Source organism: Carlito syrichta, unplaced genomic scaffold, assembly GCF_000164805.1.
Source record: "Carlito syrichta isolate Samal-C Ts95f unplaced genomic scaffold, Tarsius_syrichta-2.0.1 Scaffold302292, whole genome shotgun sequence".
Classification (NCBI taxonomy): Eukaryota; Metazoa; Chordata; class Mammalia; order Primates; family Tarsiidae; genus Carlito; species Carlito syrichta.
In genome coordinates this window covers 32324-59646 of record NW_007246388.1, presented here as the reverse complement: position 1 = coordinate 59646, position 27323 = coordinate 32324, and the positions used below count along the sequence as shown (strand labels likewise).

Here is a 27323-nt window from a genome sequence, read left to right as displayed (position 1 = left end):
GATTTTCCTCCTGACTTGCAGACTTCTTCCTGACTCACAGAGAGAAACAGTGAAACACTTTTCTGGCAGAGAGAGAGGGAGAGAGACAAAAAGACGAGGAGAGGAAGGGCGAACTTTCTGCTTTCCCTTCTTATAAGGGCACAGATCCCATTATGAGGGTCCCACCTTCATGATCTCATCTAAACCTAATTATCTCCCAAAGGCCCCAGCTTCATATACCATCACATTGAGGGTTAGAGCTTCTACGTGAATTTGGGGATGGGGACAGGCAAACCATTCGGTCCATTGTACCACCTCTGCACAGGAATAACACTTCTACAGAAGTGTGTGTATGTGTTGGTGTATGTGCAAGTATAGGAAGAAAATCAGTATTGGGTATGAGAAATTGTTCAGTAGAGATGTCTAGGATATTAACTTCCTTCTTCCCTATTGAGGCCATAAGTTTTGCAGAAGCATGTGGTCATACTTGTGCTAATGATCAGTCTTGTTGAGTATGAATAATGTCTAGGGTGCTTTTCATAGAGATCTCATTCAATTCTCATGATTATCTTACAAAGTAGTTACAACACTTATTTCCATTTTTTAGTGAGAGAGGTGAGTTTTTTAGAAGTAGAACAATTTCCCTGGGGTTATAAACCTAATAATTTGTAATTGAACTAAGGCAGCCTGACTCCAGAGCCCACATACTTAACAACTGCACAAGACAATCTGCCTAAATTTATTCATATAAAACTTTTGTTTTCACTTATTTATATGTTGAAGTTTAAAATGTTTTGGTTATTATATTCAATATTAAACTTTAACAGGAACTCTAATTTTTATACTGTTACATTAAAGTAGAATTTAATTTTTATTTTTATCATGGGCCATAGTATCTATTAACAATACAAAGAGTTATATATGAAGGTCAAGATAATCAATGAAAATAAGGGAATCTGAAACAGTTTCTGGCACTGAGTTAAATTCTCAGTATGTTTGCTACTGCTGTTGCTTTTGTTTTCATTTGTGAGTAATTTTGATGTAGGTATAATGAAACTTGTTCTTTTAAAAACATTTATATATTACTTGATAATTTTTACATACCATGAACGTTTAAACTGAAAATAATTCCTTTTTGGGGGAGGGGTCCAGAAATTATTGTGAAATAACCATAATTTGTCATCTTCCCAGGCCATATTCTCAAAATTAAAAAAAAAGTTTTTCATCAGTTTTGGATTGGAGAATAAAAATAAACTTTGGTAACTTAACAAGTTTGTTGTATCATTCTTATATATTTAGTTATTATTAAATAATAGAGCCTTAAATTATGAATGACACTTTTCAGATTTATGTTCTTTAATTAGAATCAGTATGGGAATAATTTCATAAATTCTCATTAAAAGCTTTATTTACATGTCATTGTACTAAATTGAAAAGAAAATTATTCCCTTGGAATACATTTTTGTTTTTAAGCTTTTGCAACTGTTACTTTACTTGTGACATGTTCATATACTTGTACTTTTTTTTCATAGCCTGGAGCATGTAATTTGTTACTTTTCAGCTTTTAAAGGTTTAGCTCTGTTTAATACTATTATAAGTATTTTTAAGTTGGTAGTCATTTTTACTGATTTGTAGCAACTCTGTTTTAATGCCATGTAAAAAGCAACAAAAAAAATTAAACAGGACAAACAGTTGAAAAATTTTAAAAACCACAAAACCTAGAATCTATATCTGAAATTATCTCTTATCTAGTAGAAATGTGTTAAAGTTTATTTCAGCAGTTCATCATTTTCACTAATCTGTTAGCAAGTTGTAACAATGACTAGAGAATGGATGTTTCTTGATGAGAGTGTGTGCTGATTAATAGGGATGAAAAAAGGGAAATGGGCTAAAAGATAGACATTTGACATCATATGTTAGAAAATATTGTCAGTAAAATGGGACCTCATCAAACTAACAAGGTTCTGCAAAGCAAAACAAATCAAGAGTGTAGGGAGACAGCCCACAAAATGGGAAAAAATATTTGCCAGCTGTATATCTGACAAAGGCCTAACATCTAGGATCTATCAGGAACTCAAATGTGCTGAAAGGAAAAAAACAAACAGCCCCATTAAAAAGTGGGCAAAAGACATGAATAGACACTTCTCAAAAGAAGATATACAGGCAGCCAACAGACACATGAAAATGTGCTCAGCCTCACTCATCATTGGAGAAAGGCAAATCAAAAGCACATTGAGATACCACCTAACCCCAGTGAGTATGGCCATCAATGATAAAACAACAACAGATGCTGGCAAGGATGTGGAGAAAAAGGAACACCTCTACACTGCTGGTGGGAATGCAAACTAGTGCAACCTCTTTGGAAGACAGTGTGGCGATTTCTGAAAGAACTAGAAATTAACCTTTCTTATGACCCAGCAGTCCCCCTTTTGGGAATATACCTGGAGGAACTCAAGTCATCCTACCAAAAAGATACCTGCATACGCGTGTTTGTTGCAGCTCTGTTCACAATAGCAAAAACATGGAACCAACCATGTTGCCCATCGAAGCTGAACTGAATTTTAAGAATGTGGTACATATACACAATGGAATATTATGCAGCCACAAAGAAGGACAAACGTATGGACTTTACAACAACTTGAATAGATTTAGAGTCGATCATACTCAGTGATCTGTCACAGAAATAAAGAATAGAGTACCATATGTTCTTACTCATGAGCAGACCTTGAACAATTATCATAATATTATAAGAAAGGGATTGGCAGTAGTGGGAAACTGCTGAGGGGTGGGGGCTGGATTGACAGTTGAGGGAAACTGCCAGGGAGGAAGGGGCACACCTCATCAACAAGCTTACCTGCATAATAAACATTTGTATATCTAACCTTGAATTGTACCCCACATCTTTAAAATAGAGAATAAAAAAAAAAGAAACTGGGACACAAATCACAAATTTAAGACCTAAAAAAAAAAAGTAAGAAAATTTTGTCAGTAAGCCAGATAACTTATGATATATGTACAGCTGGAAGTAACTCTTAAAGAGTCATTAGCAGATTCAAGCACCCAGAAGATTAGTTTATATGTATGCTCTTATAAATTATGCATTAAATATTTAATTATTTCTTTCAATTATCTAGAATGTACTTTTTAAGTTTGAGTCTGTTAAGCACTCAAACTAGTTATACTGTATTTTGAAAACTGAATATACTTGTTCATCTAAAACATACGTTACATATTCATCATTTTCCTTTTTAAAAAAGGGTTTAAATAACTTTAGAGGAACTCTTTGAAGATGAGGGTTATGAAAATTCTGAAATTCAAGATTTAGAACCGACTTAGAAATGTCATGTATTTGTGGGCTTTTTTTTCAGCATGTAATTTTCTTAATATAGATTGTTTACATGGTTAAACTTTTAAACAAGAGAAGCCAGAACAGATTTAAAAGACTTGCAAAGGGCAGATTGAGCCAGGATATGTAATTCACCATTTGTTAAAAAAAAAAAACAGAGAAAACCAAGCCTGGTAGCTCATACCTGTAATCCCAGCAACTCAGGAGGCCAAAGCAGGAGGATCGCTTGAGGCCAAGAGTTTAAGACCAGCCTGGTCAGCATAGCAACACTCTCTCTAAAAACAATTCTCATGTAGTAATTAACTGATTCTTTTGTTTTTACAAATACTTAATTCAGTATTTAATTATATTATTTAAGTAACATTTATGCAAAGTAGTGTTTCTCAGCACTCTCCACCCCCCAAGTAACTTTAATAGATTTAATAGCTTGTAAAGCGCCATCTGGTTCTTTACCCTTTCCTCATCAGATGGCAGTGGAGCAGGCTTTCTTACAGGCTTGCTTTCCTGGAGGAAGAAGAAGGCTTTCTTTGGTGAACTCTCTTACCACATTCCCTCTGAGCAGAAAAATGATTGAGGTACAAAGAAAGGAAATATTACTGTTTTTTTTTTTATAATGAGTATGCGTAGACACATTGAGATGTCAGTGTTAGAAAAAAATTAATCTTACTTTAACTAAAATTTAGATACAAACCCTATTTCTACTCTTCAGTATTTCACATTAATATTATAGTTTTATGATTCATGTAACCTCCTTAGGACTTTTCTTTCCTTATAATTTTTGTAACTATTGAAAATGATCAGGATAGAAATTTTATATCCCTTAAAAATTGTTTTCTTCTTCTTTTTTTTTTTTTTAAAAGGATTTTATTGAGAAGACAAAAAAACTCCCACAATGGGAGGGTACCTGAGGGGGTTGCCCTGTTTTCTTCATTTTAAAAATAATGCCCACCCACTATTGAAGATTTGATAAACGTAGAAAATTAAGATTAGAAAAATTTTAATCCAAGTCAGACACTACTTTTTTATTATTGACTTTCAGTGTCCTTTTTTTAGGCTTTTTATTTGTATAATTTTGACCATTATGGATGAACAGTTAACATAAATTCACATTTAATGTAGCATGGGTGTCTTCTACTTTTATCTTAAGTTTTCTAAACAATGACTTGTATCAATTAAGTAATTTCTGTCTTTTCAACGAAATGTGGCATAAATGTTACCAGAAATCCTCACTATCGCTGCTTTGGGGACCCATAATTTTTTTCTTTGGACAAAATGTGACCATGAATATTTTTCTCAGGAGTCAAAGTCAATCCTGCTCTAATGAAGACACTAATTTGTCCCGATTGATACATTAGGAAGCAGTATGACCCTAACTCACATTTGCCTTTGCTTATGCACAGTTTTGTTCACAAGAAACACTAGGCAGATGCAAAAAACCTTACTCAGCTCAGCCAAGCTATATAGGAGTACACAGGATGCTTTCAGGCACATGGGGCAAACATCTACCATGTTTGAGCCACAGCTTTCCCTTCCATGTGTGCTGTTACAACTTTCAGTCTGATTTCAGATAACCCTCCTTCACATATTTCACAATAACCCACAAGCTGCAACCCTTCTGATGCTTCCAACTTCCACAGGCAAACTTCACTTCTTTTTCAGCATAAAATGTCGTATTTATGTATTTCTTAACTATTTAATGTGTGAAATTGTGCTACCATTTTTTAAGTTCCTGTCTTTTTTCTTTAATGAACTGCTGCAGAGGTTTTTGAGTATTGTGTCCACAGCCCCATCATTTTTATAATCTTTATGGTTTTATTTTGTTGAGTGATTTTTCTATAGCATAATAGTTTTTTAAACATATGTTGCAATATAGCAGAACCACTTCTGGGTGGATGATCAATAAACAAAATCTTTGCCATTGTTTAAATAGGAAGACTTCTATATAACAGAAATATATTTATTCCGTTTGAAACGCTGAAATACTCTAAGCATATATATTTTAGAATATGGAAAAGAGAGTTTGAGGTAAATTAAATTTGATGATATCCCCAGATTATACTCCATAGGTTATATTTCCCACTCTTGTCCTACCTAAGTCATCAGCCAGATTAGTATTAATGTGTAGGTATATGAAGGTTGCTAAGGGTTAACCTGAGATACCATTGGCTGGAAAAATTGAATGAAGGGGTAGTTGATTAGTGCTTTGGCACTAGGTCAGAATAATAAACAAGATATGATTTCTAACAGGATGTTAGCTGAAGAAATAGTGAAATAGAGGGCCAGCTGATTTGGTATCATTAAGCAGGATTCTGTGGTGAGAAGATTACCTTTACATTTTTTTATGTTTATTATGGCAAAGTAAACATTTTAGCCATTTTATCATACACAGTTCAGTGGCGTTAAGTACATTTATAATGTTGTACAGCCATCACTGCTATCTAGTTGCATAACTTTTTCATCACCCCAAAAATAAACCCTGTACTTTTTATTTATTTATTTATTTTTAGTTAAGGGATTCACTCTTGTCCAAGCTGGAGTGCAGTGGCACTATCACGGCTCACCACAGCCTCTACCTCCTGGGCTCAGGGAATTCTTCCACTTCAGCTTCCTGAGTAACTGGTACTAAAGGCATGCACCACCACATCCAGCTAATTTTAGATGTTTATGTAGAGACAAGGTAATGCTTAGCATAATGTTTTCAAAGTTTATCCGTGTGCTAGCACGTATCAGAACTTTTTCCCTCTTTACGGCTGAATAATATGTCATTTATTGTGTGGATATTTCATATTTTGTTTTAAAAAGACACTTATACACTGTATCTTGAATTATCATCTCAACTATTGTTTTGTTTTTTTTAAGTCAGAGTCTCTTTCACCCAGGCTGGAGTGCAGTGGTACCATCACGGCTCACTGCAGTGTCAAACACCCGGGCTCAAGGAATTCTCCTTTCTCAGCTTCCCAAGTAGCTAGGATTACAGGCACATGCCACCATGCCTGACTAATTTTTTAAATTTTTTATAGAGATGAGGTTTCACTAGGCTTGTCTCAAATTCCTGGGCTCAAATAGTCCTCCCCCCTCAACCTCCCAGTGTGCTGGGATTGCAGACATGAGCCGCTGTGTCAGGCCTCAACTATTGTTTTTACACTAATAAAGAGATGTTTAGACCTTTAGTTCTTACTTGATTTTCAAGCCCTTTCATAGGAAATTGAATAGAACCTATTTAAGTTTAGAAAGTAAATAATGTATTTAGAAAAATAATTTTAATTCAAGATTTAAGATGTTGTACTACAATATGTTATCCTTTTTTCTAAATGGAACTTTCTTTATAACCATTGTTTTAAAACCAGTAGTTCTTGTTTGATTGCACATGTGTTTTGAGAACCACTAGATAGACAGAAACTTTTTTGGTTTGTTGGTCAAAAGTTGAACCAGAAAAATCAGCCAAATTCCTTAAGGTAAGAAATTCAGACTAGTAGTTGAAGAGTAGTAGTCTTCTTGAGCTATATGTGATCTTTTCTAAAGAAATATATGCCTTTTTATTATTTCTGTATTATCTATATCTTACTAACTGCTGTCAGGCATGCAGTAGCTGTGGCTCTTTGGGGTAATGGATTTTGATAAAGGACAAAAACAACCATAAAATGATCATTTAAAATTAATTGGGATACTTGTACATTGTGGACTGGTGGATTTGTACACGTCTCTAGGTCGTAAATATGATTAGCTCAGTTTTACATGATACTGTTGCCAGGTACTGTTCAAAGTATTTTCCATTTAGTCGGTTCTCGATAGTCCTGTGAGAAGGGTACTTTTAGTATCTTAATTTTAAAAATGAGGAAACTGAGGCACAGTGAAGTTTAATAACTTGTGTGCAGTTAAACAGATAGTGATTGTCAGATTTTGTCAGCATGTGCTGCTTTGCCTCATGGTAATATTAACTTGCAATGTGGGTAAGAAATAGGTACAATGTGGAGTTTTTATTTAGCTTATTTATATTCCAAGTAACTGGGAGGTACCAGTAACAGTTTTCTTCTGTTTAACTTTTTTTTTCTTGAAAAGTAACTTCCACACGTATGGCTCTGGATTTCAGGTCTACCAACCTGTCTTTACTTGGTCTAGCTGTAGTACAGTATTGAAAAATAACTTCTGTTCTTAATTATGATCGTGAGGTCTAACATGATCTAAAGTATCTTCATGATTGTTCATAAAAAAGAAGCTATGTAATAATATTTGTTATAATTTTAAGTGTATTTGATGTATCATACTTTTGGAAATTTACCACTAAATACAACATGCTATTCCCTGTTCTTTCTCTCTCTTTTCTTTTTCTTTTTCTTTTTTTTTCTTTTGTGTGTGTGGGAGTCTTACTCTGTCTCCCAGGCTGGAGTGCATTGGCATGCTCGCAGCCACCATAGCCTCAACCTGCTGGGTTTGGGCAGTCCTTCCACTTCAACCCTCCAAGTAGCTGGAACCATAGGCGTGTGCTGCCATTCCTGGCTAATTTTTTGATTTATTATAGAGACGAGATCTCGCCATGTTGCCCAGGCTGGTCTCAAACTCCCGGGCTCAGGTAATCCTCTTACCTATGCCTCCCAAAGTGCTGGGTTACAGGCGCGAGCTATCGTGCCTGACTTCTGTTTCTTTTTTAAAGAGCAATATTAGGATGTAATTTAAGTACCATAAGATTTGCATTTTAAAGATGTATAATTCAGCAGGTTTTGGTACACTCAGTGTTAAACAACCATCACCGAGACCTAGTTCAAGAGTTTGTTCTCCCCAGACCCATTAAGTAGTCACTCTCCATTCTTCCCCTCCCCTCAACCCCGTAATGTGTTTTCTATTCCTATAGATTTGCCTGTAATAATACTTCATACAAAAGGAATCATGCAGTATGTGGCCTTTTGTGTCTGTCCTCTTTCTTTAAGCCTAATGTTTTCAAGTTTTATCCGTATTGTAGCATGCATGGATATACCACATTGTGTTCAGCTATTTAGATAGCATAATGGACATATTGTATTATTTACACTTGTGGGCTGCTATAAGTATTACATATGTTACAATACAGAATATGCTACAAACATCCTTGTACAAGTTTTTATGTGTTTCCTGTTTATTCTTAGTACACAGAAATTTTTCATACAACTTAGTTGAAGTATTTTTCCAAAAAACCCAAATGGACATTATATTTCACATATTTATTGATTAGTTTTGAGGTATAAGGTACTGTGGTTGGCTATTTGGGAGACTCATGTTAAGATTATGAGGATTATATAATTTTAGCTGATCTTACTATATATTGAACTATATTTTGGAAGCATGTTTTCTGGATTTGTTTTGTCTTAGCTCTCAATTGATGATAATTGAGCAATCAGATGTATTTGATCTCTTTAGGATAATTTACTATATTTAATAAGCCAGAAATGAGCATGTATGATATCCCCTAACTGAAGCAACTTAAGTTTTTAACAACGAGATAGGTTATAAGCTATAATATTCTGCTATAAACAGTTATAATGCAGTCATTAAAATAATACTGGCAGGGCTCGGTGGCTCAGCCTGTAATCCCGTGCTTTGGGAAGCTGAGGTGAGTGGATTGCCTGAGCCCGCGGGTTCGATACCCACCTGGGCAACTTGGCAAGACCTCATCTCTACAATAAATCAAAAAATTAGCCGGGTGTGGTAGCGTGCCTGTAGTTCCAGCTACTTGGAAGGCTGAGGCGGAAGGATCGCCGGAGCCCAGCAGGTCGAGGCTGCAGTGGCCAGAAACGGCCACTGCACTCCGGTCTGGGTGACAGAGTGAGACTCCAACTCAAAAATAAGTAAATAAATAATAATATATAAAAATATTACATAGGAAAATTAGTACCTATTTCTTTAAATGGGGAGGAGAGAGAAAGCATATTACAAAAAGTGTAATATAAAACAAGTCTCATTGTACATATAAAGTGGTTTTAAGCTGAGATTTATTGATGTGATAAGCTGCTGAAGTTATGTGTAAAAGAATATGACGTTTATTTTTCTAGGAGAAGATTTGTACTTTTCTTCAGACTTTTAAAGGAATCTGTGACCTAAGAGGTTAAAAATCACTAATATGTTATAAATTGTTAATGATAATCATCTCTGGGTTGGAATTACTGGTGGTATTCATTTTTATTTTGTTTTCTACAATGAATATACAATGAATATATATCACAATTTTAATAAAGACATGATAATTTAATAAGAGTTGGGTTTTAGGGGTTTTTTTGTTTTGTTTTTTTGGGATTTTTTGAGTCAGAGTCTCACTCTGTCACCCTGGCTAGAGTGCAGTGGCATGCTGTTGCTGCCTCAGCCTTCCAGGTAGTTGGAACCACAGGCATGCGCCACCACACCCAGCTAATTTTTTTTTTTATTGTAGAGACAAGGTCTCACTATGTTGCTCAGGCTGTTCTCGAACCCCTGAGCTCAGGCAGTCCTCTCATCTCTGCCTCCCAAAGTGCTGAGATTACAAACTTGAGCCACCACGCCCAGCCATTTGTTTTTTAATAAGACAGAGTCTTGTTCTGTTGCCTAGGCTGGAGTTCAGTGGCTCAATCTTGGCTCACTGAAACCTCAGCCTCCTGGGCTCAAGCGATCCTCCTGCCTCAGCTTCCTGTTTAACTGGGACTACTGGTGCATGCCACAGTACCCAACTAATTTCGTATTTTTGTAGAGACAAGGTCTTGCTGTTTCCCCGACTGGTCTTGAACTCCTTGCCTCAAGTGCTGCTACCATCTCAGTGCTTCAAAAATTCTGGGATTACAGGTGCAAGCTATGGTGCCTGGCCTGAATTTTAGTTGTTCGTGTGTGTTTGTATTTAAACAAAGAAGAGAAAGAAGCACTACACAAAGTAAGGGGCTGTTTTGAGGAGTGGGAGTGGTGGGGAATGAAGAGAATGGGGTAATGAAAGATACTAAAAGTATAGAAGCCACTCGTGTACTTGTTGGTTTAGAAATTTCACAATATATCCAGTACTTCTGAATATTTGATATCTGTTCTAAAAGTAGGATTTTACCCATGAGGCTTGAATTTCTTCTAATTGCTAAGCTTTAAAATGTCTATTTTAGTGGAAAATTCCTCTAGCTATAATCTCTTAATGCTGCCAATCTCATTCTCATGATAGTTTTAGAAAAACAGTGTAATTTTCCCTGACACAACACCCCCGGTCTTTCCAAAGAAGATGTGAAAATTCCCAGAGGGGTTAAAACTTCCAGTAAAGGGTGATATTTATCTTTGATGATACTGTTTATCTTTTTCCCTTTTCTGAACATTATAGTTAATATCTTCCTAGCTAAGGGCAGAGGGAAGATTCTTTCTGGATGGTATTAGTTGGAGATTTGTGTTAACATTCCTAAGTAGAATGTTACAAACTTTTTGGAGTTAATGAAACAATATTTTATTCTGAGTAGTTTGCACTGTGCATATCTGGCTTCCAAAATAGGTTAAAAATATTTGTTTTTAGAATAAACAGCTAAATTTGGCAGCAAGCTCAGGCAACAGTTTTTCACAATTATGGCAATATTCCTTACAAACAATGCGAACTGGGGATAAAACACTGATTTTGTTTTTCACTAATAAAATATTTCTTTTATATTTGCATAATGGTACCATTTATCAATTGCCAATCCTAAAATGAAAAATTTTTAAAGTTGTTAATAGGTTAAGCTTTTTTTGAAGTAGTGTTTTGAACTTGTTCATCCAGCAAATATAAGACTATAAGGAGCATCCATATTTCTGGATGTTTTGCTTGTTTGTAGCTATCAGCATTATAGTTTCTACCTGAATGATCTTACAGTTGATGAAGAAAATTTGACTTTTTTTTTCCTAAAGTGAAAAAGTGTGTCTTTAAAATGGTTCTGATGCTCCTCTATAATGTAGTATGGCTTTAGTGATACTTTACTGTACTCTTGATTTTTCTTCCCACCACTTAGCTGATATTTCCCAGTCTTGTCATTTTGCCTTTTCTGCAACCTGTTACTTATGTATTGGTTGATATTACACAGCTCTTTATCTTATACTTCCTTCTCTTTTTGTTCTGTGTTTCTGTGCTGGAAATTTCATTCACTCCCATGACTGTAGTTACTATGTATACATATGCTAATTACTTCAGATTATTAGCTCCATACCTGTATAGCCAACAACTATTACTTACTTTTAGATATCTCAGAAGCATGCTAAACTCAGCATGTTTAAATGTAAACTTGTGAAACCCAATAAATCTCAGTAGTTAGCATCAGTATCCGCTTTTGCTCAAGCCAGAAACCTAGACAGTATTTATGACTTCTGTGTTTTCCCCCACTACCTCACCCATGTCCATTCATTCAGTGAGCATTGTTGAGTTTTATCTCCTGAGTATCTCATTGCCATCACACCTCTCTGGGACACCATCATCCTTTACATAGATGATTACAATGGCCTCCAGACTGCCTTTCCTTGTTTCTGGTTTTGTTCATCTCTAGTACATTTTTTTAAATGACTTAACTACTTTCCCTGTTTTAATGACTTACCTTTACCTTTAAATGAAATCTAAACCAGTGGTCTCCAAAGTGGGGTAATGCACAGGATTATCTGCGAGGGTGCAGAAGGGAAATATTTGAATTTATATTTACTGTTTTATCTTCAAAAAATCACTAAGACATTTATATTTGAAAACTAGGACTGTGTAATTGTTATTTAGTCATTTCTTCCTTGTTCAGTATGTCAGATGATCATTTGGTACTAAAGATATCTTGAGGGAAGCATACAATGTTCACTTTCTGCATGTTGTACAATACTACAATTTGTCTAACAGGACTTAAGAAGTATTGTCTAGTTTAACAAATGCAAAAAGAGTAAGTCTTGGATGAGGAATTTATGGAGAAAGTCAAACCAAGTTGTGTAACTACAAAGATGATCACATGGTTGTTCATCTAACAAGATATACAAAATCGAATCTGTTCTCATAAACTTAAAAAAAAAAACTTTATGCTGATTTTGAGGTTTTAAGTAAAACTTTTCTAAAAATTCTAATTTTTATTGTGAAGAAGTACGTTTCTGCTATTACAGCCATTAAAAGTCAAATGTGTAAGCTGATGTTAGAGCTAATTCTTTGAACCTGTATCATACAGTGTTAAGATCTTCAGAAATAAATGTTCAATTATGCATTCATTTAAAATATTTTTATGTGAACAGAGTTTTGTGCCATAAATAAAATAAATTTCAGTCTTTTTCATCCTTTTATGTTCTTTTTTGTGGTACAGATGATATTTATTATTTTTACATTATCATTGTAAAGCCAATAAAAATAATAGATAAGTAAACATGCATATCCACATGGGTATTAATAAAATTTGGAGATCCTTAATTTGCATTCTTCCATAAAATAGTTTCTAGGTTTCCTACGTGCTTTTCTGCCCTCATATTTGATCAAGCCTGTGTTTACATTTTATGTTTTAGCCATATTTGACTTTTCCGTGTCTTTTTTTTTTTTTTTTTTTTTTGAGTCTCACTCTGTCGCCCAGACTGGAGTGCAGTGGCCGCTCCCAGCCACCGCAGCCTCGACCTGCTGGGCTCCGGGATCCTTCCGCCTCAGCCTTCCAAGTAGCTGGAACTACAGGCGTGTGCTACCATGCCTGGCTAATTTTTGATTTATTGTAGAGATGAGGTCTGTTTCTTAAATGGGCCACATGCTCTTGTTTCTAGACATTGGCACATTCTCATTTCTCTTTTTAGTTTAAGTTTCATCCTTTTTTAGCATAGTGTTTCTCAAAGTGTAATCCTTGAGCTGTTTTGTTACCAGTCCATGATGAGATAAGAAAAGAACTTGAGAGTAAGCATTTAGAAACTTGAGATGCATTTCGACATTGTTATCATCATATCCAAGTACATGGTCAGTGAACTACTTTGTGAACAGGACACAGACTAGTTCAAGTGCCATTAAGAAATGCATGCTAATCGTAACCAGCAGGACTGTTGCGGTGTATGATATTTTGAAGTTATTCATTTGTAATGCAAAAATGTATAAGAATTAAAGAAAATGTAAGCATGTATTTATTTTTAAAATCTTATGTTACTTTTAATCAGGCTTATTTTTGACCCACAAATAAAATAATTAAAAAGTAAATACAAAATAAATAAAAACATAAACATCTTTTTCATTCTTTTAAGTTTCTGCATTTATGGGTATTATTTAAATCCTAGAAGTAAAATTTAAACTATTTCCAACCCTAACTTACTGATGACAAAACAAGCTTTACTGGACTTCTTGACAATAAAAGATAGACTTTTTCTGAATGTGACCTAGTAGTAAACTAAATAATGACAGTGGAATTAATGTCAAAGCATTACAGACCAATGAGTCTATACTAGTTTTGTTGGGGAGTACTATCTGTCTAATTTTGAGTTTAACTTTTAGCAATAATTGATGGAGGAAGTGCTACAACAATAGTGGGTTATTTGTGGAGATGTGCTGACTAATGAAACAATATAAAACCATCAGAATTTAATTGGCACTTATATACATGAATAAATATATTCAAACCAAGTTCATTATTTAAATGAAATTACACTGAAAAGCTGACAGAAGCAGATGTTCAGGATTTTACATGTAATTATTATTTTGTGGGTTTACATTGATTTTGCTAACTTAGCAATGATGTGAAGTAAGAATTGATTTTTCAGCTTCAGTAGTGACAAATACAGCTTGCTCTGAAGTATATCTCTTTCAAAGAGTTACATTGTCAACAAATGTGGTTTAGATTTTTGCTTTCCTTTTATAGGACTATATTCTAGTTGTGTTGATATGTGTGACCGATAGCATAAGGCAGATTTGATAGTGTGCAGAGACAGTGACAAGAAAAACATGTGAGAGCTTGTGCCAGAATGTAAATCAATGTCCTGCTTCTTCTTTTATTGAGAAAGTCTAGCTATGTCAGCTGAACTAAACAGTATGCTTGCTAAATCAGCTGAATTAACAGCAGTTCACTAAAAGTGTGAATAGGAGCACTAATTCATTCAACGTGAAATTTCTAAAAAATTAAATGATATTGTAGTTTGGCAGTAGATCCGATCAACTGTTCTCAGAGGTATATATTGGTTTTCAAAGGGAAATTTTCAGTTAAGAGTATTTTAACTTTGGGATGAACTCTCAGGGTTTTTGCAAAGATAAGAAATCAGTTTTATCCCCACTATTCAAATTCGTGAATTAGACTTATTTGTCTGATAGCTTCATTTTTTAGAATGATCTTAGCCTTCTATGGGAAAGAATGCCAAATGCTTCTAATGGCAGATAAGATCAAAGGACAGAAATGAAAGTTGAAAATTCTCGGGAAAAGTTACCTGACCTTGATATGGTTCTATAATTTAGTAGCATCTATCAGTAAAGTAAGTGGTAAAGTTGGTATTACCTTACAAATTTGATAGGTCACTTTTTGAATTTTATTTTCCATCAAAAGAAATTCATAAATCAAAATCCGTTTTTAAAATAAAGTTATTTTAGATTTAACTAATTTTGCTGGATAAATTATTAGAAGTGGCTTCCAGTAAAGGGTTGAAAACAAATTTTGAAAAGCAAATTTTCTATATTTTAGATAAAAATGATCATCTGAGCTTGTTGAAACTGCACTTAAATCTCTTCCCCTATTTCTGTCCTCTGAAATTAGCTTCTCTATTATGAGTTCCATTAAAACAGCATAGAACATTTTAGATATAATTATCTCTTGTGAGTAACATTGTCATCAGTCCAACCTAGACTAGATAAATTAACAAATGTGTTAGTCATCCTCCAGGATAGCTCCCAGTGAGCCCTACCTCCTGGTGTTTATCCCTTGTATGATTCCCTCTCACACTGCACCATGGTTGGCATGTGTGACCAATAGAATAAGACAGATTTGATAGTTTTTCATTTCTGAGATTGGGTTATGACAAACCCTGCAGCATCTCTCTTGCTTGCTCTGTCACTCTCTCTGGAATCCAGCTGCCGTATGGTGAACAGGCCAGCGGAGAGGCCCACATAGTGAAGAACTGAGGCATTTGTCATCAGTCACGTGAGTGAGCTTAGAAGCAGCTTCTTCAGTCCAGTTGAGCTTCAGGTGACTGAAGCCCTAAATAACATTTTGACCAAAAGCTCAAGAGAAGCCCTGAGTCATAACCACTCAACTAAGCTACTTCTAAATTCCTGACCAAATGAAACTTTGTTTTAAACCGCTAAATTTTGGGGTAATTTATAAGGCAGTCATGGATAATTAATACAGTGAGCAGGAAATAAACTCATCTGTTACATTAAAAAACTTAAATATTGACACACATGCTGTTTTTTCAGTGTATGAACTGATGTTTAATTTGAGGAATAGCTGTTTTACTCATAACTTTTTGTTAAATCAGAATTGCAGAATGACAAGTTACTAATGTGAGAGCAGTTTCCTGTATTAATTGCCTATGTATACTTTTTTTTTTTTTTTTGAGTTGGAGTCTCACTCTGTCGTCCAGACTGGAGTGCAGTGGCCGCTCCCGGCCACCGCAGCCTCAACCCGCTGGGCTCTGGCGATCCTTCTGCCTCAGCCTTCCGATAGTTGGAATTACAGGCATGCGCTACCACGCCTGGCTGATTTTTTGATTTATTGTAGAGATGAGGTCTCGCTGCCCAGGCGGGTCTTGAACCCGCAGGCTCAGGCAATCCACTCACCTCAGCCTCTCAAAGGCGTGGGATTATAGGCTGAGCCACCGAGCTCGGCTCTATGTATATTTATAATGAAAAATTTGCAACTTTGTGGAATTTTTCTAAAAGTTTTATTCATCCAACAGTTTGGTTTTTTTTTTTGAGTTGGAGTCTCACTCTGTTGCCCAGACTGGAGTACAGTGGCCACTCCCGGCAGCCTCGACCTACTGGGCTCTGGTGATCCTTCTGCCTCAGCCTTCCGAGTAGCCGGAATTACAGGCATGCGCTACCACACCCAGCTGATTTTTTTTATTTATTGTAGAGATGAGGTCTCGCTGCCCAGGTGGGTCTCGAACCCGTGGGCTCAGGCAATCCACTCACCTCAGCCTCCCAAAGGCGCGGGATTACAGGCTGAGCCACCGAGCCCGGCCCAACAGTTCATTTTTACTTTATTTTTTAAAGTATTGGCCCATGAAGGATTGAAATTTTTAAAAAGGAGAAGTAAAGTGGGTTTTCACCACAGATAATCTAGACAGTCTATCCTGTCACAGTTCTCATAGTATCTTTACCAGTCATACTGTTTTATTGTAATTGGTTGTATTCCCTGTTAAACTGCAAGCTCTATGAAGGGCAAAATTCACATCTATATTTGCTGTTACATTTTCAATATCCAGAACAGGGTGTTAGCAGTTAGCAGCTGCTACTCAGTAGGTATTGGTTAAAAGAATTAATGTTTCTTTTACATTTTTTTCATTGTGTTAAAATAATGATTAACTTTTATAGTTGTAAATAAGTCACTGCTGGAACCATATAACCTTGGAGAATGCTAATTTTTTAGGCAGAATAGAAAATATTCTTGACATTTTTCTTGCTGAATACTAGGGACTTTTATAAGATGTGTTTTTATGTCCACAGTGCAGCCTCTGCCTCTGAAGAAGATGTCTCAAGTAGATTTCCCCGAACAGATAGAAGTGGGTTCACTAGATATAACAGGGATGCAAATGTTTCAGGTAATTTGATCTCAAGTACCACATTGGAAAAGAAAATTGAAGATCTTGAAAAGGTATGAATTACAAATTACATAAGATTGAACAAATTAATGTGTCATTAGGATTCTCTTTTGAGTTTAAGAGTGGCTGAGTGAGAAAGGGAATAAATTGGAATTTGTAGAGGAGAGATAGTGCCAAAAAAGAGAAAAAGAATGAGGGGCATTAAGAGGAGATGTTATTAGTGTTAATTAGTATTTTCATACCTAGTCAAGTAGCAGTTTTTAATCATTATCTTACGTCCTATATAGTTTCTGTGTACATAGTGGTTAGGTGTTTTCTGATTTTCTTAATACTTTCCAGTTTTGTTGATGTTAAATCTTTAGAAATGAAGCTGTTTCTTGTATGCTTTACTATTTAATGTTAGTCCTATTTTGCCAAGTGTTTTTTTAATATATTAAAAAGTCTTTGTCTTTGAAATGATTAGAAGTCTGAGCTGACAGTATGTACTACTGTATGTTTACTATGTTGTCTGAACAGATTGTCATTTGTACTTTACAAATTATAAGAATAAATCTGAGCTAGGTCCATCCATGGTGTTTAAAACAACTTTGTGTACACGTAAACCTGTTTGAAAGTATCTTTCACGGCAACTGAAGTGAATATTGGCATTAATGTCTTGAGTTTGTGCCATAGACATTCACTCAAGTTGATAGTGGCACTAAATTCTTTCATGAAAATATTTAGTTGAAAATATGTTTTGTTTTACTGAATTGAAGTTATTCCCTGTGATATAAAGATTTAGTTTATATGTGTGATATAGAGAGATCTATTTTAAAATTTTGTTTCTATTTTATAACATGATTATTTTAAGGTTATGTCTCTAAGCTTTAACACTAGATTCTACTTGGAACTAGTATATTTAAATTAAAAACTTTAGAGAATGCATAGTCTAAAACTTTTCAAGGGAGTTCCTTAGAAAGTCTTCTGGAGTCCTGCAATAGTTTGGGTTGAGTTGCTAGTAGTTGGCAGAAGCTAATTGATATGATTGGCTGGCTGCTTTTTCTGAGGGTTAGTAGGAAAGAAGCCAAGTTCTGGGCAAGGCCTTTTTAGCTCTGCCTCTCTTTTGCCCTCAGGGTGTCTGATCCAGCCCCAGGCCCTGTATTCTCTAAGTAAGATATCTTTGAAAAACATGTTGCATTATTTAAAGAAAAAAGTTTACGAATTAAGACTTCTGTTTTAGTTCCTTCATTTTTCTTTCCATTGTTAGTTAACTAACTGGCAAAACCAGAAGTAAAATTGAGGATCACTGATTTTCTGTTTAGAGTTTCCACTGGACCATCTCCCTTTTAAAATTTTGTATTTTTAATGAAAAATTAATTTTGAGTGGCCTCAAATAAGATATTCATTAAAAAATAGGTAGTTCATAACTAATAGTGATGCTAAGCTAAAGGAAGTAAGTCGTTGAGTCTGTCAGTGTTTGTTAAAGACTTGTGTAAACATGGGTTTAATCCGGAGCATACCGTACAGCTCCTGTCTTCCCTGTATTCTGATTGTTTTTGGACGGATCTTTTGTTTCTTCACCAAGTGTCTTAAGGAATTCACTGGAAATCTTCATGTAGCTAAGATACTTTATCAAACTTGGCATTTGTATGTCATTTAAGAAGATTATAAACAACCCATTACTTTCTAATTAATGCTTTGTAATTATATCTTCCAGGAAGTAGTAAGAGAAAGACAAGAAAACCTAAGACTTGTGAGACTGATGCAAGATAAAGAGGAAATGATTGGAAAACTCAAAGAAGAAATAGATTTGTTAAACAGAGTAAGTATTTCACATATTTCAGTTTCAGGGTTTCCTCTTTTTGGGGGGCAATTGGATGAAAATATATAAATATGAAGGAATTACTTAATTACCTGATGCAAGTTGTTCTTTTGTTAATGAATTAGTAATTTATAGTAGTAAAAACCATCATTTAACTCCATAAACTGGTTTTCCCTGGGAAATTGCCAGCTTAACTCACCTAATTTTATTATTTTGGGGATGGACTGATGAATGGATTTGCTCTGTTTTTTTAGAGTCTAGGAGTGAGAATCACTTGGTCACCATCTTATGTAAAAGAGAATGGCATAGAGTTGCTTCAATAAAAAACTAAAATTGATATAAGAAATTCCGCATGTCTCTCTATTTCACCACTTTGGCCTCTAGTTACACTTAATGCATCCTCAACTTTAGGTTTACCTTATTCTAAACCCTGTATTATTCTTTGTAATAAGCTCTTATTTTTGTTTTCAGCCCCAAAATTTAGCTGCTTAAGAAACAGATATTAGTGCAAGGTCATACTTAGGTAATGGTGATGAGAAAAGGCCCCATAATTTTGCTTTTTAGAGGGCTTTTGATAAAATGATGGAAAGAAGTAAGTTTGCTTCAGTGGCAGATTCTCAGTCCAGTCTTAACTATAACCATGAAAAGAGAGAAAATAGAAAGAAGAGAAAACAGAGACTTCATTATGTGCATATCTGTTCTAATGAAGCTCCAAGGCATTAACTATAGGTTATAGATGAGGACAGGGAAGCTCACAGTTTAACTTGCTCAGGATCACAGAATCGGCTGAGCCAGTATTTGATTTTTGGTATTTAATAGTGTTTTTCACTCTTTGTGGACTGCCTTTAATCTTGGTCTCAACACAAGTATTCCCATATACTGGAATTTCTGAAAATTCTGCAAATATTATTGATGTCCATGGTGTATTTGCATTGTCGTAGGCACCGTGTGCATTAAGAAGAATAATAAAACCCATGCCCTTACAGACTTACAATCTGTTCTTGAATATATTTTATCACTTGTAAATCTTAGTAAGATCCTAGTTGTTGTATTTACAGGAATCCCACATTTTTATTGTTTCACAGATGCTTCACAACATTATTCATTTAGCTTGTGAATAAATGCAAAATCTGATTTTGTAAAATTTTAAAATCATTATCTGATTATTCAAAGGCAGTATACTAAATATATCAGAGTGCTGCTGTACTATAGCAGTGATTCAAATTGATCACGTCAGGTTTTTTTATTTTAAACTGCAAGGATAAATCTATAAATGTCTGCTTTTCTAACAATTAGTAAATAATCTGACTTGAGATAATGTTTCTTATAACTAAAATGTACGGTGAATTGTTTTTAGCAAGATGGTTGCATATTTGGGACTAGCATTCATGAAGAGAATATAGAGCTGGATCATATACATTTAAAGCTGAAGTGTGAATACCTGATTTATTGGCTTTTAATTATCTTTTGGTTCTAAAACCTTTCCTTCAAAATGTCATAGAGAATCTCAGCATATAAATTAAACCAGATCAACTCTATATCCCCAGGTGCCCTCCTTCTGTATGCTCAGTTATATCACTTCTCCAGAGTCATTCCCAAACATATACCTTTAGTGATTACACAGAGTGGTAAGGGGTTCATCCAGAAGTTGTACCCTGTACCTTTTGACACAAAGTTGGAACCTGGGGCCTGCATATGTGTTTTTTTAAGCTCTCAATTTTAAGGAGAAGGAGTGGAGTTTGTTTTAGCTTAAAAAAAAATCAACGTATTTTGATTAAAAATTGGAAGATTTACTATTTAAAATTTCTGACTTTTGGCTTGTTTTGAAAATTGAAAGATCTGGCAACAGTTGGCCCACATACTTATGACAAGAATGAAGAGTCAAGTAATGGATGTTTGTTTTAGGTTGGGCATATTCCATCTGAAGATATTTTTAGATTTTGCTCTCATTTCAAAATTAATGGTACATGAATTATTTTTGAATATATATTTTGTAAAGTGCTTTTATTTCTCTTAGAATATTTTAAAATACTTTGAAAGTATTATTTTCCTTTTTTCCCTTAAGGACCTAGATGACATAGAAGATGAAAATGAACAACTAAAGCAGGAAAATAAAACTCTTTTGAAAGTTGTTGGGCAGCTGACAAGGTAGAAGATTCAAGACTCAATGTGGAAAAAAATATTTTAAAACTACTGATTGAATGTTATGGTCAATGCTAGGACAGTACTCCTATGCTGCAATACATTAAAATAACTAAGTATGTATATTTATTTCTAGAAAACAAAAGGATGTTTATTTTCAAAATATTTCTTTTCCATTATTAACTTCAAAAAAGTACATGAATAAGTAACATCTTTCAGTTATTAAAATGATAGGCAATGCCTTTTTGGTTTTGTGTGGTATCCAAATAATATATGGTTTAAAGTCACAACTGTTTGAATATATTTTATCATTGGTAGTGCATTTTCTCCCTAAAGGAATATACATAGTCTTTGTTTACATGGGTTCAAATGCTTTTGGGGAGTTCTTACAAATGCCTTATTACAAATAGATATGCAACCTTTTGTGTGTTGATGACTTATAAAGATTTTTGTCTGCTGTCATTTGTTCTTTCTACTTATTCTAAGCAATCTAGAGTAATAAAATCACTATTTTATATAACAGTAATCTTTTAAAAGGACATCTATTATAAAAAGTCACTTAATATCATGTTCTAGCTGACTAAATATAAATTTAAGAGAATACTTGAATTGTGCTGTAGTAAATGAAAATTTACTGTTTTGTGTTTAATTATCGAAAAAAATTTTAAATCACTTTAACTTCTGGAAAACATACAGTTGTAATTTTAATGTAAAATTTCTTATGTAGGTACTACCTTTTTTTATTATTCCAAGGTTTATTAGTGAACACAGGATATTTAAAAAGTTGTTTATTCTTTAGGCCTGGAAAGTGTGCAGTTTCATTGAGGAAGGAAAAAAAATCCATATTTTTATTATATATCATGAAGTAAAATCAAAACCAAAATGTTTGTCCACATTTAAAACATTTATCATATGTAACAAAACAGCATGTAATCAGAAATCATAGTAAAATACTTTGCCTAATTTTTAAGTTGGAGAATAACACTGTGACATGGTTTTTCCATATGAGAGACTGTTACCCTATCCAAATCTAGGGATTTTCTTCCTAACATTGACATTTTAAAAACAGGATTATTTTTAAAGAAGTATACACGTTTTCTCTTCTATTAAACATCATTAGTATTTAGGGTTGCTTTATATTATATTTTCATGTTGAGTAAGACCCCCCCTCCAAAAAAAATGCATGAACATTGTGAAATGCTTGCCTGATAGTTGAATCATAAACAACAGTTCTGAGCCTCTCTATCCAGTTAATGTCTGAAAATGGCTTGAAGATAGTAAATCCATTTTGGGTACCCTACTGACTTTTTCCTTCACTTGCCAAGCCCTTTTATTATTATCTGTTAGAAAAATAGAAAAGGTGAGACAGCTAGGAAAAAATGTGGAGTAAATGATAAGTGTCAGATGTTGAATTCTGAAAATCTCTGTATTTACCTAGGTTGGCTTTCTCTTCTTCCCAGTTTAGTAGTTTCAAGCTTAAGCTGCAAGCTTAAACTTCAAGCTTAGCTGATCATCAGAATCATTTGAGGAATTTTTTTTTTTTTTGGAATTGGGGTCTCACTCTGTTACCCAGGTTGTGTAGAGCAGTAACATGATCACGGCTCACTGCTGTGTCCACCTCCTCAAGATCCTTCCACTTCAGCCTCCTGAGTAGCTGGGACCATATAGACACACACCACCACACTGGCTAATTTTTAAATTTATTGTAGAGATGAAGTCTCACCATGTTGCCCAGGTTGGTCTCAAACTCCTGGGCTCAGGCAATCCTCTTGCCTTGGTCTCTTAAAGTGCTGGAATTACAGGCACAAGCCACCGCACCCAGCAAGGAATTTCTTAAGAATTCCCTGACTAGAGCTCCTGCGTAGGTTTAGGTTGAATCCTGGACTCCAGAATTTTTAAAGCTTATTATCTGATTATTCTGATCAGAACCTAGTTTTGGAAACAGCTGCTGTTGTGTCTTTATTCCTGTATTTTCCATCGAAAACCCTGGAATTGACATTTTAGCTACCAGCTTTTTCTCCCTTTTAGTATATTTAATAACTAATCGGATGTCCAAGGAAGTTTTCATATGTCCATATGGATATTTGCTACTCACAGAAAAGTTTAATAGTTAATAATTAATAGAATTATTGCACAAGGGCTTCCCTTCATGAACTTTTACACAGTGTGGAAACAGTGATTTGCCGCCCGCATGTCAAAGAGATATGCCAGGCCCAGTTATTGCCTTTGGTTGTCAGGTACTCATCTGCTTTAAGTTACCATTAGGTATGTGGCAGAAATGTTCTATAGTCTATTTTCTCATCCACACTTTGGATGTTGTAAAAATGCTGTTAGTATCTAGCATTATAGTATTAGTATCTTGATGTTCGTTAAAAGAATTACTTTGAGTTGTCTGCTTAATTCATATGTAGTTTAAGGAGTATTTTATTTTACTTTCAAAAATTATATTAATTTTTAATGCTTTTAAAGACTGAACTGTTTTGTTTTTCCAATTTATTGGGAACATTTCTATCGATATATTTGTTTTTCTAACATAATGATACTGAGTGCAAATACAGGAGTCTTACAACTTAGGCAAAGCATTTCACATGCATTCCTTCCCCTACCTCCTTAAAGTATGCATTTATTTCACAAACATATTTTTATACTATTGAAAAATAAAGTAGGATATGATATAATTTCCCCTTACATTTTTTTTTAAAGGGTTGAGGTTTTTAAAAACTAGTTTAAGTACATGTACACTACCCTGGAAAACTTGGCTATTGTCAGTAAAGTGCTAGTATTTGTGAAATTATTAGTCCTATTCAAAAACATTATTTCTTAAATCCCTTGAAAATTTGTGGTATAATGAAGTACATACACAGTTCTGATGTGTTTGAGATTATTTTCAAAATAATGTTTATTATTAAAATGAACATGTCTTGCCTTCCTGATTTCTGAAGTGATTAACTTGAAAAATTATTGTAGTAATCTTTATTTCATCTTTTAGAATTGTTGGTAATTTTATCGTACAACAGTTATCATTAGAGAGGAAGGGGAAAGGCTTTTGGGTATGTATTTCTAAGTAATCTAAGGATTTACTAAGTATAGTAGATTAGCACTGTCACACTTGTTTAAGTAGTTTAAAATTTAGAAAATGATCAGGGCCAGATACATGAAGCAATGTAGTATTTTTTCAATAGTAATTTTTAAATTTTTAAATTGTGGTAGAAGTGATGTATTCTTCAGGTGAAAAACCTACCTCAGTTACATGTGGTTTATGTTTTCTAGATTAATCTGGATTTTATAATTAGAAACTAAGATTTTAAGTCCACTTTATACTTTGTTCAGCATTCATATGTTTAATATACTGTAAGACAAAAGAGTAAAGACCTTGGATTCGATTATTAATCTGGTGTCCTGGACAATAGTCATATTATGTATGGTTGTGGTCTTTTTTTTTCTTTCTTTTTGGTAGTTTTGTTACTGTGAGTTGATGACTAGTGAGTTCCATACAGTGCTGGCACTTATTTAATAATTATTCATTATTTTGTTAATAAGCTGTTACAGGATTCAGGCATATATTTTCATTCTTGGAGTATAAGAAAACAAATACACAAGTTTTTCATTGGAGGGAACATATTAAGTAAAAATATTCAGTAATCAGGACTTTAAAATAACATGTTAAAGTTAGTGCTGAACATTTCTCATATTGTATCTGAACCTATCCTAATATGTTTAACCATGGAGCTTGACTTTTGCATTAGAACTATGTGCTCATAAATAAAGGACATTCTCTCAATTAAAGTTGTAACTTACATTACTTTTTTAAGAACTAGTGTGACAGTTTTCTTTTGTTGTATTGTTAAACTGAAAGCACAATACTAATAGACAACAGTTTGCTTATTAGACAAACATGGACTAAGTCACCTCCCCCCTGCTGTTACTCCTTGATTCATTCTCAGTTTAAAACGTGAACTATTCACCCCCAAAAAAACCTGAGCCCATATTATTTTTTTTACTTAGCTAATATCTCATAGCATGTTAAAGTCATATCCTCATCCTCCCCAAAATAATTTTGTATGTGTGAGAGGAATATGTAAGTGTTGCATTAACTTTTCATGGATTTTTCAGCAAGTATTTTTATTAGTCAACTTGGATATAGTATTACAGAAGTTTTAAATAAGTGGAAATTGACCGCCTTTCCATCCAGCAATGTACAGTCTACACAGTGTATGTCAGTAACATAAAGTCCAGTCTTAGCATTAGCCTATCTGGTCTGAATAGTTCACTCAAAAGTACTTTTTTGGCCAGGCATGGTGGCTTATGCCTATAATCCCAGCATTTTAGGGATTGAAGCGAGAGGATTGCCTGAGCCCAGAGGTTCAAAATCAGCCTGGACAACTCTGGCAAGACCTCAACTCTACAATAAATAAAAAAATTAGCTGCGTATGGTGGCACATGCCTGTAGTTTGGCTACTTGGAAGACTGAGGCAGAAGGGTCACCTGAACCCAGAAGATTGAGGCTGGGGTGGCGGTGATGGTACCACTGCACTCCAGTCTGGGTGACACAGTGAGACATTGACTCAAAAAAAAAAGGTACTTTTTTGTATTACTCATCCATTGTCTTTTAGATCTAGTTAATTGGTACTTTTTAATTTGCTGCAACATTTACTGAACAGTGGAGTGAAAGAACAGTGCATATTGGGGAGTATCTTACCATATTTTTAAAGATAATTATGCATTAGGAAAAGAACATTTTAAAGGAATTTATATCAGTAATGAAGTGAAAAGAATCCAGTGTATAGCAGATACACCAAACTTGATGGTTTTTAAATTGATTTCAATTTAGCATTTCTGTATACATTGTTGATTGCTGATTTTTAGATATTGACATCTGTTCTAATCTCCAGTTCACATTTGCAGTTGCTCTGATAATAATAGAATGTTAGTGATGATCACTTGATAGACATTGACTAAGTGCCTGTGTTTTGTTTGTTTTCCCCTCTGGATACCAAATAGGTATATGTTACTTTTTTGGTGAACTTATTTCTGGAAAGATTTGGCAATGCTATTCAGGGTTTTTATCCTTATGTTTTTCTTCTGAATTTAAGTAGCAGGCTTATGCTATCAACAAAAACCATATGAACGCTAAAACTGTTTTGTTGAAAAGTCAGCTAATTCAGGTAATTCAAATACTTGTGGAAAAACATCTGGATAATTTATGGAACATACTAGTATAGTGTAGACAGCTGTGATCATTCCCATTGCATAGATTTTTATTGTGGAATAGTTATTTTAATATAGATTTACTTTTAATATGCTTTGCATGTAAAAAGTTATAAATATTTTTCATTTATTTTTCAAAACTGGTTATTTTCTTTCCTTCCTATACTATCAGTAAAATCCTGACTGATATTTTTGAAGTTAAAGGATAATACTAATAATTGAGTTAGCTTCTGTGCCTGTTACTGAAACAGTATAAAGTATTTTTTAAAATCTTTATTTGATATTTTATTTTAGAAGAAATAATGTTTTAAGAAACAAAAAATTGTGTTAAGATATGAATACATTCATGGTGGGGCTTCTTGAATAAGTGAGGAAATGGATATGTTCAACCTGACTAAAGATTTTAATTGTTCAAAATTGGAACTATTATAAACCTGATGGTGTTCAAGGAATTTCAGGTCTTTTGAACTTTGGAAATGATAAATAGGGGTCTGGGAATGTAAAAATTCAGGTTTTGTATTTTTAGTAAATGGTTTACATAACCTTTTGTCTAATGTGTCATTCTTCATACACCCGAACTACCTAATCAGTCATTCTTTTCTTCTAAAACTAAATTACAATCTTCTTAATAATATCATAAATGTCTAACAAGTGAATAAGCATCCTTAGGTCAGTCTGCTCAGGTAAATGTCTTAAATATTTATGTAAGAACATATTTCACTAGCAATCCTACTGAAAATTTTTTCCCAAGCTGCTCTCATAGTCTTAACTGAAACTGGAACCATTTTTCTTAGACTTTATCAAATCTCTATTTCTTTTTTCCAGATTCACTGTGTTTATGCATGCATGCATGCATGCACACATTTCTACCAGCAGCTGTAAACTACCCACATATTTTCTTAATCTCATTCTTCCAGTTTCTCTGTATAACCTCTGTATAAGAGGTTACATTTCATTCCTGGTCAACTCTTGGAAAAGAATTATGTAATGTTGGACCTTCATGTTAAGGGGATAAGTCTGGTTATAATATCCTTTACAATCAGTTCATTTTATTCTGATGTCTAGCGAGATAATTTAGAAAGGAAACTAGAAAGCAACACATCCCTCTTAATCCTGGACCAAATGCATAACTTTACATTCACTTTCAAAAACCTTTTATGAAAAAAAGTTTGTTTATTTAATAAA

General features: G+C 34.1%; 1 protein-coding gene across 1 annotated transcript in view; it reads left to right on the top strand.

Moving 5' to 3' along the window:
- PAWR (pro-apoptotic WT1 regulator) overlaps positions 1 to 21580 on the top strand; it is a 96955-nt gene extending 75375 nt beyond the window's left edge. Inside the window, exons 4-6 of the mRNA XM_008056231.2 lie at positions 16893 to 17040; positions 18684 to 18788; positions 20854 to 21580. Coding sequence (XP_008054422.2) covers positions 16893 to 17040; positions 18684 to 18788; positions 20854 to 20940 — 340 coding nt within the window. The 3' untranslated portion in view covers positions 20941 to 21580. The remainder of the gene's footprint in view (positions 1 to 16892; positions 17041 to 18683; positions 18789 to 20853) is intronic.
- Positions 21581 to 27323: the final 5743 nt, after the last annotated feature.